Source organism: Zingiber officinale, unplaced genomic scaffold (genome assembly GCF_018446385.1).
Source record: "Zingiber officinale cultivar Zhangliang unplaced genomic scaffold, Zo_v1.1 ctg182, whole genome shotgun sequence".
In the NCBI taxonomy this organism is placed as follows: domain Eukaryota; kingdom Viridiplantae; phylum Streptophyta; class Magnoliopsida; order Zingiberales; family Zingiberaceae; genus Zingiber; species Zingiber officinale.
In genome coordinates this window covers 17,494-36,450 of record NW_024589871.1, presented here as the reverse complement: position 1 = coordinate 36,450, position 18,957 = coordinate 17,494, and the positions used below count along the sequence as shown (strand labels likewise).

The 18,957-nt window shown below is 32.6% G+C and overlaps 1 protein-coding gene across 1 annotated transcript; it reads right to left on the bottom strand.

Moving 5' to 3' along the window:
* Positions 1-16,725: 16,725 nt before the first annotated feature.
* LOC122036603 (CST complex subunit STN1-like) lies at positions 16,726-17,193 on the bottom strand. Its single transcript, XM_042595984.1, has one exon. The coding sequence runs from the start codon at positions 17,191-17,193 to the stop codon at positions 16,726-16,728; it is 468 nt and encodes a 155-aa protein (XP_042451918.1).
* Positions 17,194-18,957: the final 1,764 nt, after the last annotated feature.

Below are 18,957 nucleotides of genomic sequence, written 5' to 3'. Positions count from 1 at the left end.
TCTCATTAGTTTTGGACTGGATGGAAATTGACCTCTAATTTTTACTATGAATTTGTTTATTAAATTCATTCATATGTCTTATAGAGAGGTGAGCAAAAGTTATTTCTGTATTTTGATTTTTTTTAAAAAAATAATCGGTTTTCTAATTAATTCGGTTTAGTTTTTAAATTTGTTAAATTAAATAAAGAGAAAAAAAACTTTAATGTTTTGATTATTGTTAAAAAAAATTCAATTCTTGGACTCACAATCGAACAAAAAGGACATCTAGGACCTTGGCCGCCCACCGGAGAGTTGCTTACTCACCTGTAGTAGAGTAGCTTGGATTTTCCGTTGGTTTCTCCTTCTTGAATTTGAAGCATGTTGAAAATATTTTGGTTTTGTGTGCTGCCGTGAGTCTCCCGAATTGGATTTGGAGTTTCCTTGTTTCTCTTGATTTTGTTGAAGCATGCTGTGAAGTTGTTGCTTGTTGGTGAATAAGATTATACTTGATTTTCCTTTGGGGATTCACTGATACGATATGAAGATTTATTGAGGTGCTCTTGGAAACACCAGATTTCTGGATTTCACCGTTTGATCAATACATTATGTTGTTGAAGGAGCTCGATTTCCACTAGAATGTTCTTGATGTGAATATTGCAAGATTCAGTTGACTGTGAACAGGTTTTGATTCAATTTCTACCGTGTCCTTGATATTGTGAGTGGTTTGCAAGAAACATGTTCGTTAATATGCTTGGCTGAATTACAGATTGGACCGAAAGTAGGTGTTCTAAGTCTTGATCACAAATGATTTTGTCTCTATGAGTTTTTGTGGACTAATTTTCATATTTGGTAATGATGCTAGATAGTGTAGCATAGAATAAGGAGGTTAGAGAATAATTGAGAATAACTTTTCCTTGTGAATTCATTTGGATTTCTGAACAGTACATGTTTCCATAAGGAATTAGTGTAGAGTTCTGATATAGCAATGGGTTGAGAATATTATCTTCTTGAGATAATACAATTCAATTTCTTGAGATTATATAGCAATGGGTGATTATTGAGATATTATCTTTTTGCCTTAGAGCAATGGGTTGAGTATAGAATCCAGTTGCTCTTTTATAGGACTCCATTTTATTATAGTGATATAAAGTAGTCATACCTAGTAATAATTCTTGATTTATATCAGTACTTTGGGATTGATTATTTTGCAGAATCATGTTAAGCTTATGGTATGCAGAACTTAGTAGTATAGTGCAGAATTTTAGTTCCCTTTAAGCATCTAGTTCTTTTGCAGTCTAGATAATTTGCTTATGTTGAATCTGAGCATAAGGTTTAGATAATTTGCTTATGTTAAATCTGAGTATGAGGTTTAGATAATTTGCTTATGTAAAATCTGAGATTGAGGTTTAGATATGCTACTTTCATTTAAGTATATGGATTTGAGATCCCTTATTCTAGCATGAGGTTTAGATATATTTTCTAGTTGTACTCATTCTAGGATACAGATGTGAGTTCTTTACTCTAGCAGGTGGTTTATATATGCTTCTTTGCTACCATCCATTTAAGCATACAGATTTGAGTTTCCTTGTTACCTCAATATGCAAAACTTCAATCTTAGAACAGATTTGATAAGTATGATATGCAGATCTTTTTATAAGTATTGCATTGCAGAATTTATTTAGCATAGTAGGCAAATTTTTGGTTTAAGCATTTCAAAGTTAGAATTTGCTTAAACATTTCAGTTTCTTTTTAAAGAAGCATTCTTTTAGAAGTATTAACAAGTATAAGAAAGATAAAGAAAAGAAAGAAAAGGCCAAGGCCTTAAGTAGATCCTAAAGTCAAGACTTTAGGGATTTTGGCACACAAGGTGCTAAAGAAAATGCCGAGGCATTATATAGAAGTATTAAAAGATAACAAGTATTTTACTTTTATCAGTGGCACTGTGTTGGACTCTCTGTCCTTGGGCTGGGCTCCCATAGTCGTCCCTAGGTTTAGATAACCTAGTAGTAACGGCTCGGCCGACGGTCGACGGTCGACGACCATAGGGTCGCCAAATGGGCCGCCGAATGGGTCGGGTCATTACAAAAGTAAAAGCACAGTTGCCGGGCCCAAGAAGAAGTTGATTATTATTTTGAAGTATTATAAGTATAAGTTTTTGAACAAGTAAAGCAAGTTTTACATAAGTATAAAGTATTTAAAGAATAAGTCTTTAAACAAGTGAAATAAGATTTAGAAGGTGTTTAGAATTCAGTAAGCTTAGTTCTTTATGCTAGCATGATTGTATAGATTTACTCTACATGTTTAGCCTTTCAGTATGTTTCTTTCACTAGTAGATGAGCATGAGTAGATTTCCTTTTGAGCATTCAGTTTTAGATTTCAGTATATCCTCATGCATATCGAGATTTTGTGAGTTAGATAGCGCTTACTAAGCAAATTTTGCTTATAGACTAAACTTCCTCTTACTGCAGATACAGGAAAGGAAAAGATATAGAAAGGAAGGCGACAAGGTGGTGGCGCAGATGGTGTGTGATGCCAGGACTATGGAGAGACCTGGGAAGTTTTGAGTTTTCATGTTTAATGGATAGAAATAGTTGAGTTGTACCTTATGGTTTATGTCTTTTTAGATTGTATTTTCATTCCGCATTGTTAGTTTAGTTTTATTCATTTGTTATTGCTAGAATAGTTTATTTCTGTAGTTGTTGTGTCTTATAAACTGCGTGGTTGTTTGATAAATGTTCCAGTCGCCTGTGACTGTGTATATTATGTTATGTATCAATGATTATGGTCACCGGTACAGGGAAGACTCTGCCGAAATTTTTCGGTAGGGTTTCTTCGAGGATTTTAATTATACCGGTTAAGTAGAGATAGTAGATAAGTAACGGTCATCCTTAGAGAGTATTAGTAGTAAGAGTAGTAGTAGTAGTAGTAGTAACGATCATCCTTAGAGAGATTTTAATTAAAATCTTCATCATTGTTAAAAAAATAATATTAAAAAAAATTAGATTAGTTTGATTGATTAAAAAAAAATTAATTTATTCAAATTTGATTTTAATCAAATACTCAATCCTAATATATAGACTTACACCAAAGTCATTTTTAGTGTATGACCGATTTTAATTGAATACCAGTCCTAATTCCAATACCGTAGACTTACACAGTTAATCATTTTAGTGTATAGCTTTGTGAAGAGTTATAATGCATAAATCTACATTTGCACCTACTACAATTTTTTTGAAAAAAAAAAAGCTACGCATTTGTATTTTAGTTATTGATTTTTCACCAAAGTAATCACACGTGTAATAACTAAACCAAAAAATTTAATAAAATATATAACCTACTCTATTTGCCTCAAGTTAGCAATAGACAACAAGACTATCATGAACCAAAACGTAAACCAATTTATTTCCTATTCCACAAACTCACTCAATCAAGTTAAATTAACAATCATCATAAATTTAAAAAAAAAAAAAAAACAGAGTCCTTCCAAAAACTTTCTCCTCAAGGAGCCCAGATCATACTAGTCTGTATAATTTTTGGTTTGTCGGCACACATGCCTGAAGCAAGTTGAGATACATGTGCAAAAGGTGTCCAACCCTCAAAGCTCTTGCCAATTCTGCTTCTTTATGGCTTAAGGTTTACAGTTTTTAATTATTTTTAGCGGGCTTTACTATTTTTCATTTTTTAATCAAGTCGAAAATGCAATTACTTAAATGAAAAAGAGGTTGCGAGATGTTTTGAAGGAATAAGTCAACTTTGTTGGTTCAGATTCATCAGCTAAAGCCACTCTCCTGGGGTTGGCTGATTCTTTGTCAAGGTGATCAATTTCTTGTCTTACACATAAATTAAAGTTTATGGTGTTCTTCAATCACACTCAATGTGACCGTAGTAAAGTGACACTTTTTAAGCAGAAAATGTAAGCTGCAATTTACTTTTTTAAAAGTACCAGATTCTTTTTCATAGAGCAATATTTTCTTCAGTATATTTGTATTCGTGAACTTTATTGTGAGCCTGGCATGAACATAAAGTTATTTACATTAATTGAATTTTGGGTTCGCCAACTTCACTAAGACACTGACACTATCAACAATTAGTCCGCAGACTAATTTGATAAACATCTCTATAATTATGAAACTTGTAGGGGTAATATATAATTTTGTCCCCTTAAGAACTTTATTCTAATGATTTGTTCGTGCAATAATTTCAGAATAAACACATATCTCGATAACTAAGAAACTTTTGGGGGTAATAATTTTGTCCTCTTAGCATTTTATTCTCATATCAATTTGAAGATAAATTTCACCTTGTCTATACAGACACTGTCCTAACCTCTCACAATAAGGTGGTGGGACCCACTACTTAAGTGTGGGTCCCACCATCCCAATATGAGAGGTTGGGGGAGTGCCTGTACAGGCAGGATTGAATTAACCCAATTTGAACCACCAATCTGCAGTATCCAAGCAGGAGCAGAGCTCCTTCATCAAATTGTCTATGGAGCAATCCCCAGAGCATACATGTCGTCACACATCCCCATCTGCAAGTGAATTGGCAGTTCATATTCCAGATTATCTTTTCAAAAAGTTGAATGAATTTTGTCTTGTTGAAGGTGGCAAGACTGCAGAATAATAAATGTTCAGTTTTTGCTACTGCTTGCCCCTTAATCTTTGCAATTAATTTAGAGAAATCCTGCCAAAATAACAGGATGGGGCTAAACCCTTATGCTGCTTCAATTTTCTTTAGCTTGTTGCCATATCTAGGGGGGCTTGACTCATGTCTATATGATGGAATTCTTGATAACGCTTTTGAAGTGGTATTTAGTTGTTTCGACTAAAATTTCGCATTTTCTAGCCAAATGTGTCATTATTTTGACTACTATTTTAGTTGACATTAAGAAAAGCAGGCTTTACCTCCTTGCTTGAGTATGATTCAAGCCTCACAGAATAATATTGGTATGTTGTGGCGCCTTTAATCACACCCTTGAACCATGCATGAGCTTAATGACTATGGTTCAGTAACTCACTGTATCAGTATAATTGTATACATCAGTAATTCAGTAGAACCTCGGTTCTACACTTCCCTGATTGATTTCTCTATAAATGATTTCCCTGATTGATTTGCTCTGCACTTATTATCGAAGGAATTCATGTCCAGCGCCAACTAATTTCTCATCAGGTTGGTCCTATATTTCAACTTGTAGAATGGAAACTTAATCTCATCCTCATCTTTGCATAGCAATTTTAATAGTGATAACGTCTTCAAATCGATCCACGATTTACGCCAAATGTATTAGGTTATTTAATGTGCATATTTTCTGGTAATAGGATTAGGACTAGATAGCTAAATATACTCTCAAATAAACCTAGTAGATTGGTGTATTGCCTCAATCTTCTTTAACTACAAGTTCAATTTAAATGATCAGAACTCACTTGTGAGGCAAGGATAGCTAATGTCTGATCCAGAACATCCCACAAAATTGTTGTGCTGTATGTCTTTCCCTTGTCGATGGATATGCCACTGCCGTCAACAAGCCGTTCAGGAACCTGCAAACACAGTTTGACTTATCGAAATAAGCGCCTACGTCTTCATGCTTGTTTCAGATTCAAATGCTAACCTGTGAAAGCCAGTGCTTGCTGTAGCACACGAGCAAACAAAATCAATAGTATTGGTGGGAAAAAGCCTTCCGTAGAAAGAACTGGGAAGTCCTGCCGAGCACACAGATGGTGCGCACTGTCGTTGCAACTCAACGCTGAGTTTGAATCATGAACTCTGGTGGCCCATTGCTGAGCCCTCTGGTGGATGGCCCTGGTGATTTCACGGACCAGCAACGGCCAACAGGTAATTAGTCCCTGAAGAGCAACCGAGATCGACGATTGTGAACCTCTCTCGTGTTGCCTTGGCTGCACAGGTTTTGACTTGACTTCTGAGTCCACTATGATGTGCTTCATGACTTCCAATGTATTAAGGGATCACGGGCGTTGAGGTGATCGTCTGAAACACTGTTTGCAATTCATGTATGATCTGAAGAGCATAGTCTCCCCCTGCCGTCCGTTCATGTGCAGGACACTCTCCACGTCCATGCTCACAGCTCTAATGATGCTTGAAGGTTCATGGGTGCCATGGTTCTCAGAATTTACTTGAATTTTGTTTTTTCTCACAATTAATTGTCGGCGAGTGAGCTGCTCAATCACATGCGCCCAGCAACGTCAGTCTATGCTAAGTTATTGGACAATAACAAGATCCATCATTCACATCACTTCGTTCTGTAAGTATGTGAAATCAAGGATAAGATGGGCAGGGCATGTGATTCAAGTATTAGACCTCTACAAGTTACAGAGGATCCAAAAACTGTTTGGAACCTTTTCAGATTGAAATTTTTGTCTGTTCGTATTGCAAAACACATCTCATTTCTTGCTCTGCAAATTGTTTTATATGCACAACACAATGAAAGATGGTGCTCTTTATCCACTGACTGATGAAAAAAAAAAGGTTAAGTGTATGATGACAGAAACATACCTGAGATTGAGAAGACAAATCCAAGTGAAGAAGAAGATCTAGGTGTTCATTCTTTGATGAAAATCAAATGGTTGAATGGAATAAATAATAGGGAAATTTCTATTGTTCATAGCCATTTCCAGTGGCCATATAAAAATATTGCGGGCTGTTCTTGTCTGAGATTCTTTCTCCATCGCCTGAATTCAATTGGCAAGTTGATAGTTCGTGTTCATTCCAATTGGCCAGGCATGTTCATGGGCAACGTTCTGCAGCATTTGTTCTGGGCATCCAGTGGATGTCATTACAACTGCATAACTTTACTCTTGTTACGAGTTCTCTTTATCCACTTGTCGACTTTCTCCTTCAATTCTGATGGTTCAGAACTGATTGCTGATGAATTACTTTGTGGTCAAAGCAAAGAAAGAAAAGTGAGGGCAGGCAAAGTTGATCATTGGATGATTGGAGCTCAAATGATATCAACTTTCCCTTAGAGCAAATTGCTGTTGGGGCCTTTCTACTAAGCATTATTGGTTCACTGAATTGGCTTCCTGCAGTTGTATGTACTATAATATTTTTAATGGTACTAAAGATGCTCAGCTGATTGAATATCATCAGTGTTCTTTTTGCAAAGTAATAGTTGATTATTTACAGAATCAGGAAACAGGGCCTTGTGCTAATAAATGCAAGATTAGCATTTCTTTAAGAAAGGATAAATTTAATTTTTTATTCACTTGTACAGGTTTTTGGCGTTTGCATCTGCAAATATCATGTGTTTCACAATGAATCTTAATATCTATTATTTGTTTGCCATGAAACTTTATCAATTTGAAACATTATTAATGTCAATTAAAGAAATTGCTAGGCCATCAAAGAAAACAACAAATTCTATATAAAAAATAAATTTGCAAGCACAAAAAGCTTAAATTGAAACCCATGCAGAAGTAGAAGGGAGGTTCATGAGAGATTTATTAATTGTTTCCTCTGGAATCAAATGGGCTTCATTTATATCATGTAATGGATAAGAAAATTTGATGTATGCTGAACTATTTGTGAAGGTGAATTATTCAGACAAATGATCGGAAAGAAGAAATGTTTAATTGAATTAACTATAAGAATATAATTGGTATTAACATGAACAAAGATCCCACATATTTGTACCGCTTAAGTTTTGACAGCCAGAAAATCCATTCTTATTGTAACAACTAATCAGGCAAATTTGAAAATCATTGAAACTGAAATAGCATTAATCTAGTGTTGTAGATGCAGAACAATGGGATCAACAAAACTGGATTTGGAAGAGGTCACGAGTACTAGCCATGGAAGCACAATAAAGCAAAATGAGGTTGAGAATTACTATCGTGAAGGACTGCCAACGGCAACACATAATAACAAGCAAAAGGTAAGAAACATTCTTTAGTCTTTATTCAATGCAAAGACATAATTCTAAAATAATATGCTATATTAATATTTCAGATACTTAATTACACATAAAAGATTACAAATGTCAAAAACATATTGAAAGTAGAAATTTACTATGCTTAAGACACCCAAAGGAGAAGATACTTGATTAATGTACACAAAGATTACAAATATCACAAACATTTTGAAAGTAGAAATTTACTACGCCTAGACAACCAAAAGCACAGATACTTGATCAACGTACACATAAAGATTGCAAATGTCACGAACATATTGATAATAGAAATTCACTATGCCTAGACAACCAAAAGCGAAGATACTTGATCAACGTACACATAAAGATTGCAAATGTCACGAACATATTGACAGTAGAAATTCACTACGCCTCAGACACCCAAAAGAAACTCTGAAAATTTTCAAAAAAGCACATATTATAAATTGAGGCAATGGTAACAGACGAATCAAGTGGATAAAGAAACTCACATTCAAAATGTCCAAAAAAAAATTGGAACATCAACATATCCATTTAGATCAAAAATAAATCATAAATTATTTTAAAATTTACTACTACTCACAAATCATGATATAAACAATAATAATATTCATGACTTTTAATTACAATTAAAAATATAAAATTAGAATTGTAATGTTATTTTGACTGTCTAAATTATTAGATAATTTAAATATTATCCAAGAGTATAAATTTTTAACAGACTTAATAATCGTCTAAAATACTATGCCAATGTAATAATTAATTCATAATCTTATTTATTAAATCTATCGTTTTTATATTTTATGATATTATTTTTTAATTTTTTATTTTAATATTTAATTCAATTATACTGAATGAAAAAAAATGAGATATGAAATTCATTATCTTATCTGTCGATAATTCTAAAAAATAGAAATTCTCCATCTGAAAATTAAAAATAATATCTTATGAGTGAAAACAAATAAAAAAATTTATCAATTATTTCTAAAAATATAAATACTATTACAATTGAAATAAAAGTTTTCATTTTATGTAGACTATTTCTTAAAAAAATACTTACAGTTTTAAAAGCATATGGTTCCATGATGACCCAATATATGTCCAACTTTTTTCTTTCAAATGCCCTATCCAATAAATATAAAGTTTTACATGCTATTCAATTTTAAAATAAAAAAACTCAAATGTACCTTTAACTGTGTGAGTTCCTCCCTGCAATCTCAAAAATAAAAAATATTTAAAATTTTAAAATATATATATAATAAAATGTTTAATACAAATCAAAAATTCATATTGTTTTCATTTCTAATAATAATTATAAATGAAATATTCAAAAATATTAGTGTATGTGTTTATAATAATTCTTAACCTTATAAAACATAAATTCATTAAACTATATATATGAAGAGAAACAACGGGCTAGCAGTGTTAAGAAAATCCAGACATTTTTGCAATGTCAGTCTCTATCCATAACAAAAAAAACTATTTATTGAATGTAAAAAAACAAATAAGTATTAATTTATTTCATACAATACCTTAGCTTGTTTAAATATATTTTCTGGATCATCAGAGATGTTCATCTGTGTCATTCGGTGTGCTATAGATTCAAAATAATCTACCTCGACTTTTAATCGTTCATAAAGGGAACAATTTGACTCTGTAATTATAATATAATATCAATAAATAAAAGGGAAAGAAAACATATTTTATGAATAGAATATTTAATTTTAAAACTAACTCATTTCTTCCATCGGTTCCTTTCCTTTGTTGTCAAATTTAGTCGAGACGAACTCATGTTTATATAAATCTCACAAACCTGTAGAAATCAAATAAATAAAACACCATAAGAAAAAAATATTTTTACATATATATATATAGAAAATTAAATCACAAAGTAATGAAAAATTATGATAATGAAATATGAGTCGGGAAAAAAAATTTGTCAGTATAAGGAAAATGTGGGATGAAACCAATCTCCCGAGAAGTATTTTTACAAATTGTGCCAATCTTCCATGACGCTATCCATGGGCATGTCTCAGATAGTGCCAATCTTTACAAATGATCTATGCAGAAGTTCCGCATCTAAATTGGTTGCTAAAACGGCAAATAAAAGCAGAAGTAACATTCAAAACGAATAACCCTTTCTTCCCCGCAGATGTGTCCAACGGACCAACTAAATACCAACTCTCCAAGTAGAGAGAGAGAATGGATGTCGAAGATGAAAACACTATTTTAACCACAACAATAAAAATTCAACAATAAATTAAAATAGATCCTGAACCCACAAGCGGACATCTCATAACGGAACTTCGCAGACCGAAATCAAAGGAAAAAAAATAGAAAAAGAAAAAACTTCTCCTAGAATGGAAAACGGAACGCCAAAAGAAAATAATCTACGAGATGAGATCATATATTCCAAAAATGATGTGTCCCCGTGTCCCCTTGCTGATCAGACGAGTTAAATCACATCTCAATGATGCAATGCACATCGCGAGGATGTCTTGACCATCCGATCGGAGAGAAGACACGGGGACACATCATTTTTGGGATAGAGGATCTCAACTCATAATCTACACAGCATACAAACATACCCAAACCTAGGTTGCAACTGTGCAAAAACCCTAATAAACCTCATTTAGAAGCATTTTAGGTAGAAAGAGCCTAGATCGAAAGCCTCACCTAAGTCTTGAGAAGGTATAGGGCACGTCAAATATATTGGTAACGGAGTGGGTGGGTCGACTACTGGCTCGCTGGAAAGAGCTGCTATGCCAGAGCCACGAATGGGTCAACTTGTGCTAGGCCTGAGCCTAATAAAGGTCCAAGGGTCCCAAGCCAAACATCGGCCCGGTACAGGCATCAATATTTATAAAATACTTGAGCTAATAAAGAGAGATAGTTAATAGGTGGGCATCCCATGGGCACCCTTCCCTTATGTTTGATATTCTTCCAGAAATAATGCCCTCTTTTTTCTTCTTCTAGTTCCAGTAGAGATTTCCAATATGGCTTTTAGATGGAAAGCATCAACGTGCAGAAAATTAAGGAGTATGAGATGGCGAGGATAATTTTAAAAAGCTACACATAAAGGATTGTAAAAGCCACTAACCTAATGAAATAGAAATTTTCTACAACTAGTGTCAGACACTCAGAAGAGACTCAAATTTTCACATAAACACATTATAAATTGAGTCAACTATATCTCATTCTGAACATCAACAAACAAATCTTGGAACTCACGTTCAAAATGTCTAAAAAGTTACAACAACAACATATCCATCTGGATCAAAAAATAAATCATAAATTATTTTAAAATTGACTACTACTCACAAATCATGATATAAACAATAATAATATTCATGACTTTTAATTATAATTAAAAATATAAACTTAATGGTAATGTTATTTTTACTATCTAAATTATTAGATAATTTAATTTTTTCCATGAGTATAATTTTTAACAAACTTAATAATGGTCTAAAATACTATGACATATAATGTAATAATTAATTCATAATATCATTTATTCTATCTATCTTTTTTTTATATTTTATGATATTATTTTTTATTTATTTTTATTTATTTTTTATTTTAATTCTTAATTCAAATATAGTGAATGTAAAAATGAGTAAAATGAAATTCATTTACTTTATCTGTCGATAAATTAAAAAAAACTGAGATCCTCCATCTAAAAATTAAAAATAATCTCAATGTTATGAATGAAAACAAATAAAAAGAATTATCAATTATTTTTTAAAATATAAATACTATTGCAACCGAATAAGATGTTTCATTTTAAGTAGACTATTTGTTTTAAAAAAAACTTACAATTTTAAATGCCATTGGATTATTTCCAAGTGCTTCAATATCCGTTTTACTTTCTTTTTTCCAATGCCCTATTCAATAAATATAAAATTTTACAAGCTATTCAACTTTAAAATAAAAAAATTTCAAATGTATCTTTAATTGTATGAGTTCCTAATTGTATGAGTTCCTCCTTGCAATCTCAAAAATAAAAAATATTTAAGATCCAAAAAAAATACATACAATTAATTATTTAATACAAATTGACAATTCATATTATTTTTATTTCCAATAATAATTATAAATGAAATATTCAAAGATCTAAATGTAGGTGTTTATAACAATTCTTAACCTTATAAAAAATAAATTCATTAAACTATATATTAAGAGAAACAACTTACAGACTTGCACTGTTGTTAAGGAAATCTATACATTTTTATTCAATCTCTACACATAACAAAAAAGAAAAAGAATCTAATAATTGAATGTAAAAATAAATAAGTATTAATTTATTTCATACAATTCCTTAGATTCTGCTAATTGAATTCCTGAATTATCAAAAATGTCAATTTGTGTCATCTTATGAACAATAGATTGGAAATAATCCATCTCTGCTTTCAATCGTTCGTATATGGATCAACTTGAATTTGTAATTATAATATAATATCAATAAATAACAGGGTAAAAAAACATATTCTATGAAATAAAATATTTAATTTTAAAACTAACTAATTTCTTCCATGGACTTCTTTCCTTTCTTGTTTGGTTCAGTTCGAGATGAACTCATGTTTCTAATATAAATCTCCCAAACCCGTAGAAAGCAAATAAACAAAACACAAAAAAAAATATTCATAGACTTCAAGTTAAGATACCAATTCATATATGAAAGGCAGCTCTGTACAATTAAACGTACTTTAAATTATTTGTTAAAATCATTTGGTGCTGAACTTGAATTATCTGAATACAACTTACGTTGATCTGTTAACTTAGTCGGCCCATATAACTTGGTTGAACCAGACTTAGACTGCTGAAAAGATAAGCACTAAGTATATTTTGTATATTGTTTTTTGACTTCTTTCTTAAAAGAGTTTTACCGTGAGCCTTGATCCTTCTTTTACCTACATGTGTTTTCTTTTTGTGATTATTTTTTTCCAATATTTTGAATGGATCTGATTTAATTTTTCTTTATCTTTTGTTTTGATATTCTTTTCATCTTTTGTTTATCAGTGGAACATACTACAAAAAATTTAAGAGGTAAAATAATGTCTATCTTAAATGAAAATAAGAAATTAAATATTTTTGTAATATAGAACGAGCTTGATTAAACTAGAATTAGTCACAATTGATTATTTGATTTATTTGTTAATTCTAGTTTAATTGGGATCGAGTTCAGACATGGGCGCACACACCAAAAGCTTCGATGAATTCTAATTTTTGTTTCAGCATGGGAGCATAAAGAAAGAAATGATCCAGACTAATTTTTTATATGCTCAATTTAGGATTGGTAATCTTACGGTCATGTCAAAATAAAATTGTATGAAAAATAAAAGATATAATTTACTTACAAAATCTTTCCAATACCTCCCATGCCAAATGCGAAAGACCCAAAATGCTTTTTTTCCTTCTTCCTGAAGTTATGGGTATGCCAAATCATACTCGACTTATCCTCATTTCTTCGGCCAAGCTGGAACATCTCACTCCACAAGAAAAATTGATACCTATCAAAAATCAACCATTCACTGTTTAGCTTCCAGTTTTCCAACAGTCATGTCATAGATCACAACATATGAGTCAAAGAGGAAGAGACAGACCAAATACCAGATTTCTTTTGGATCATCTCTTAAACTCAAATTTAATATAATCAAATATCAACCTTATTTGATATCTAAACTAATATCTTTTCTCTTTAATTTCCTAAATAAACAAGAAAGAACTCCTAGTGATCATGACGACTACCTGCATCAATTTCCTTATCAATAATGTGTTATGTTATGATCAATCGTTATCGGATTGTTTTCTCCATTTTTCTTTTAATATAAGCAATTAGTCAAAAGCCGCGTGAGCTAAATCATATAAATAAAAGAGACAGGAATTAACAAAACAGAACAAGTCAATCAGAAAAACCAACGACAACCCTAAACCCAAACACAAGGCGGAGCACCAACCCAAACGACCACCCACCCAAACACAAGGCGGAGCACCAACCCAGAGCAGCAGCGGCGTAGACTGGCAGCGGAGGCGGCGTAGACGATGGCGGCGTGAGGGTGAGTAAAGGGTTAGGGTTTGAGAGGATATAAAGAAGATTGGAAACGTCACGTGTTTAATTGAACGTTTTACAAAAAGGCGCATCAAGTTTTAGAATTTATAATTAGACCCTTTTTATTTATTTATTTATTTATTAATGATATATAACATTTCTTTAGTTCAATTACTCAGCAAAACTAAGAAAATTAGGATAGTTTTATCTTTTATGAAGGGGATGATTCCTTTTCATCAAATACCCACAATATATGTGTCAAATACAATCCATGCTTAAATAAAAAAGACAAGCAAGGGTCGTAGGACGCGTCCAGCAGCATCTCGTGAAGCTTCCAGTGACATGAAAGCTTTCCGTGACGCTTCTGGTATCGCTGGAAGCAACGTCGGACTTCGTTGGATGCGCCGGACACATCCGACGGAGGTTCCGGCGGCACCGGAGGCCTCCCGTGAGGCGTCAAGGGCGTCCGCGCCGTCGCGCGAGTCGCGACAGAGAGACGCTTTGTCGGCATTTTTTTGTTTTTTAAAATTTATTAGATTTAATAAATTAAAACAATTCCTAACGGGGATAATTTCAATAATAGGGTTGGTTCATAAAACTTAATAAAATTATGATCCCAATTAAATATATTTAAAATTTATTTTTTATAATAAATTTTATTAATTTATAGAAAACAAATTTAAATATATAAAATTCCATTATTAATTTTATAATCAGATTTAAATATATAAATAATATATTTAATTTTTAAAATAAATAATATTAAATATTAATTTGTATATAATAAATATATAATTTTTAAATATTATTTTATATATTAACAGATTTAAAAATTATAATAAATATTATCATTTATCAGATTTAAAAAATAAAAAATATTTAAAATTTAAAAAAATATAATACATATTATTAATTTATATAAATCACATTTATAAATTTTATATATTATTAATTTATATTAATCGGATTTATAAATATTCAAATTATATTCAAATTTTTAAAATTCTAATAAATAGTATTAATTTATATAAATCAATTTTAAAAATATGAAAAATAAATTAAAATTTTAATAAATAATATTGAATTATTTAAATCAGTTTTAAAAATATGAAAAATAAATTAAAATTTTAATAAATATTATTAATTTATATAAATCAGTTTTAAAAATATGAAAAGTAAATTAAAATTGTATAAATTCCAATAAATATTATTAATTTAATAATATATATATATATAAGTATAAAACAGATTTAAAAATATAAAAAATATAATTGAAATTTAATTTATTTAAACAAATATCGAATAAATTTTATTAATTAGATTAAGATATATAAAAAATTTAAAAATATTCTTTAATGACTTAATGTTATTGAAATATTTTATATTGTATGCCTGTATGGTATAATTAAATTTTATTATCATGTTATGTCTTGTTATATATATTTTTTTTCAGATTATCTGTTATCAATGGCAAGCAATCCATATTCGACATCATCTGTCACTCAACCCGAATCCGGGATTTTTAAAAGAAAGTCAAATGACATCAGATGGGAGTTTGAAATATTGATTGATCCTAAGAACCTCGACAAAATTAAATGTAAGTTATGTGGAAAAGTAATGTCAAGAGAAGTGTATAGGATCAAGGAGCACATCGGAAATATATCTGAAAATGTATCTGGTTCTCGAAAAACATCTCAAGAAGACAAAAATAAGTATAAACAGACTATTTTAGAAGGGAGGAACAGAAAGAAAAATAAAATAATGGAAGAACAAAGTTGTAGAGCAGAGGTGGCTATTTCTCTAGATGAAGAGGGTCCTGAAATTGAAGAGATGGATGGAGTTAAAAAAAACCTCTTTCACTTGGCCCCATGGATAGATATGCACCGGCAATTGCTCTGGAAAATGCAGGCTCCAGTGGAAGTAAAGTGCTTCGCAAAAAAAATATAAATGAGCTTATCTTCAAAGAGAGAACTCAACAAATTGAACAATATGTTGGGAGATGGGTTTATGAAAATAGAATCTCATTCAATGCTGTTGATAATGATAGCTTCAAGCAACTAATGGAGGCAGTGGGTAAATTTGAACCAGGATTCAAGCCTCCAACTCAATATCAACTTAGGGAGCCACTATTGAAAGCCGAAGTTGAAATAACAAAACAATTGCTGAAGAAACATGAAGAAGAATGGGCAAAGAATGGATGCTCGATCATAACAGATGCATGGAGTGATAGAAAAAGAAGATAAATCTTAAATTAGATTTAGGGTTTAGGGTTTAGGGTTTAGGGGTTAGGGTTTAGGGTTTAGGGTTTGGGGTTTGGGGTTTGGGGTTTGGGGTTTGGGGTTTGGGGTTTGGGTTTAGGGTTTAGGGTTTAGGGTTTAGGGTTTAGGGTTTTAGGGTTTAGGGTTTAGCGTGTTTCATGAATGGTTAATCGTTAATCGTTAATCATTATTCATTAAGGGAATAACTTTAATAATTATGCGTTCATCGTTACGGATTAAGATTTATATATGCACATATTATCATAATACACAATTCATAACATCACGTAATCTAATATAATATCATATTTCATAACAACACATATTCTTACATATCATCACAGACAATATAATACAACACACATCTCATAAACATGCCAACATTACACACCAAACCACACCATACCATAAAACCTGCAACCACCCGACTTCACACGAACCCAAACACTCGATAACACATAATAACCTACCACCGTACACTACTGACGATGATATAATCTAACCATATAATACGATGGAAGAGCATGAGCCGCCGTTTAGGGGCGTCCTGCACGATCATAACAACTCCTAGCCAAGCGGATGCAATCCATCCAGTGCAGAGGCTCCATATTGGGATCGCGTTCTACCACAACATCCCTCACCTTAAGCTGCAGTCCACCCTCCTCCCCCAGCGTGATCTTGCCTCGGACTCGCATTAACTTTCCCAGCTCCACAGTCGCAGCCTCCCTGAGAACTCTCTCTGTCTCCACTTCTGCAGCGAGCCCCAAATGCGAACGGTCAGTGAGGTCGATGATGCAAGGAATACATCCGGTGCCATCGTCGACAACGAACTTGAGAAAGTCGCCGGTGCGATCCTTGCTCACCACGACACCAAGGGTCTCTAGTCGCCAAACTTGCATACCTCTCCTGAAAAAGGTAGGAGCAGAGTTTGGGGGGTTGTGGACAGTGAGGGAGAGGAAGTTGCTTGCTAAAAGCTTGACATGGATGGCTTGAAACCAGTTCATCTTTGTGAAGATGAGATTGACAGCGGATGAGGGGAAATTTTTGGGTGGCGCAGGCAGGTTGAGGGTGAGGTGATTTTGTGAGGAAGGGATTTGGGAGAGGTCTTATTAATCTGGCAACCTCCACCTGCATCACGGGCCGACAGTCCGAGACCTGAAGAGACGAGACAAGTCGGGACAAGACGTGACGTGAAGGGACAAGACGAGACAGGACGGGACAAGACGAGACGGGACGGGACAAGACGACAATGCATGTGACACGACATTACAATACAAGACCCACAGGACACTACACGCGACACGACACAACACTACGCGACACTCCTGTCGACGTGACGGGACACTGCACCCGACAAACCACAACGGGACACTGCGTGCAACATGACAGGACAATGCACGCCACAACAGACGACGTGACGCGACACTACAAGGAGAAGCACGCCAGCTAACCCTAAACGCACTAACAAGATGAGACGATACGACACTGCACACGACTATATTGCATTTAAATTTTATTTTTATATTTATTAAATTTTTAATATAGAAATATTTTATATTTAAATTTTTTTAGAAAATAAAACCAAAAGTTTATGTGTTATGCGTTAAACATTAAGCGTGAATCGCTATGCGTTAAGCGTTAAGCCTTACTGCGTTATGCGTTAATCTTTATAGGTTAAGCGTGAATCGTTAAGCATTAATCGTTATTCGTTATTCGTTATTCGTTAAACGTTAATCGTTACTCGTTAATCATTTAGCGTTAATCGTTTAGAGTTAATCGTTAATCGTTAAGCGTTAATCGTTAAGCGTTAATCTTTAAGCGTTAATCGTTATTCGTTAAGCGTTATGGGTTAATCGTTAATCAATATGGGTTAAGGGTTAATCGTTATGCGTTATACTTTATTCGTTATGCGTTACACGTTATTCATTAAGGGTTAATCGTTAATGTTTAAGCGTTCAGCGTTAAGCGTTTAGTGTTAAACTATCAACGTTAATCGTTATGCGTTATTCTTTATAGGTTAAGCGTTAATCATTTATAGTTATGCATTATCATTAAGTGTTAAGCATTAATCGTTATCCTATATGATTTATGTGTTAATCGTTAATCGTTATGGGTTAAGGGTTAAGCGATTAGGGTTAAGTGGTTTCCTTTAAGGGTTATTCATTAGGGATTTAGCGTTAACGGTTAGCCGTTATTAGTTAAAGTTTTTGCTTTTATCGTTAAGGTTTATTCGTTATTGTTTAATAGTTAACTGATCTTCTTATTATGGGTTTGCCGATTGTCATTAAGGGTTTAGCGTTATGTATTAGGCGTTATTCTTTAAGGGTTATATTTTTTTTTTCATTATACCGTTCTAGTTTATTACATACTGTTTTGAGTTATATATACACATAATATCATAAGACAGTTTTCATATCATCACACAATCTAATATAACATCGGATATCATAAAACCCCATATTATTACATATCATCACAGTACAGTACAGTACAATACAACGCATATCTCAGAAACATGGCAACATTACACACCACAACACACCATATCATAATACCTCCAACCTAATACAAGACACAACACAAGACCAGATGACCTGCGACATAAAACAAGACACAACACAATCATTACTTAACATACTTAGCATTACTTATTTCTTTTTCATTATCTTCTTTCCAATGCAGTAACATGCAATTGTAGATGTGCAGTGTATCGGCGTCCGAACGATGTTCGACCATAAAATAATAATCGATAAGCTGTAATGCCCCAT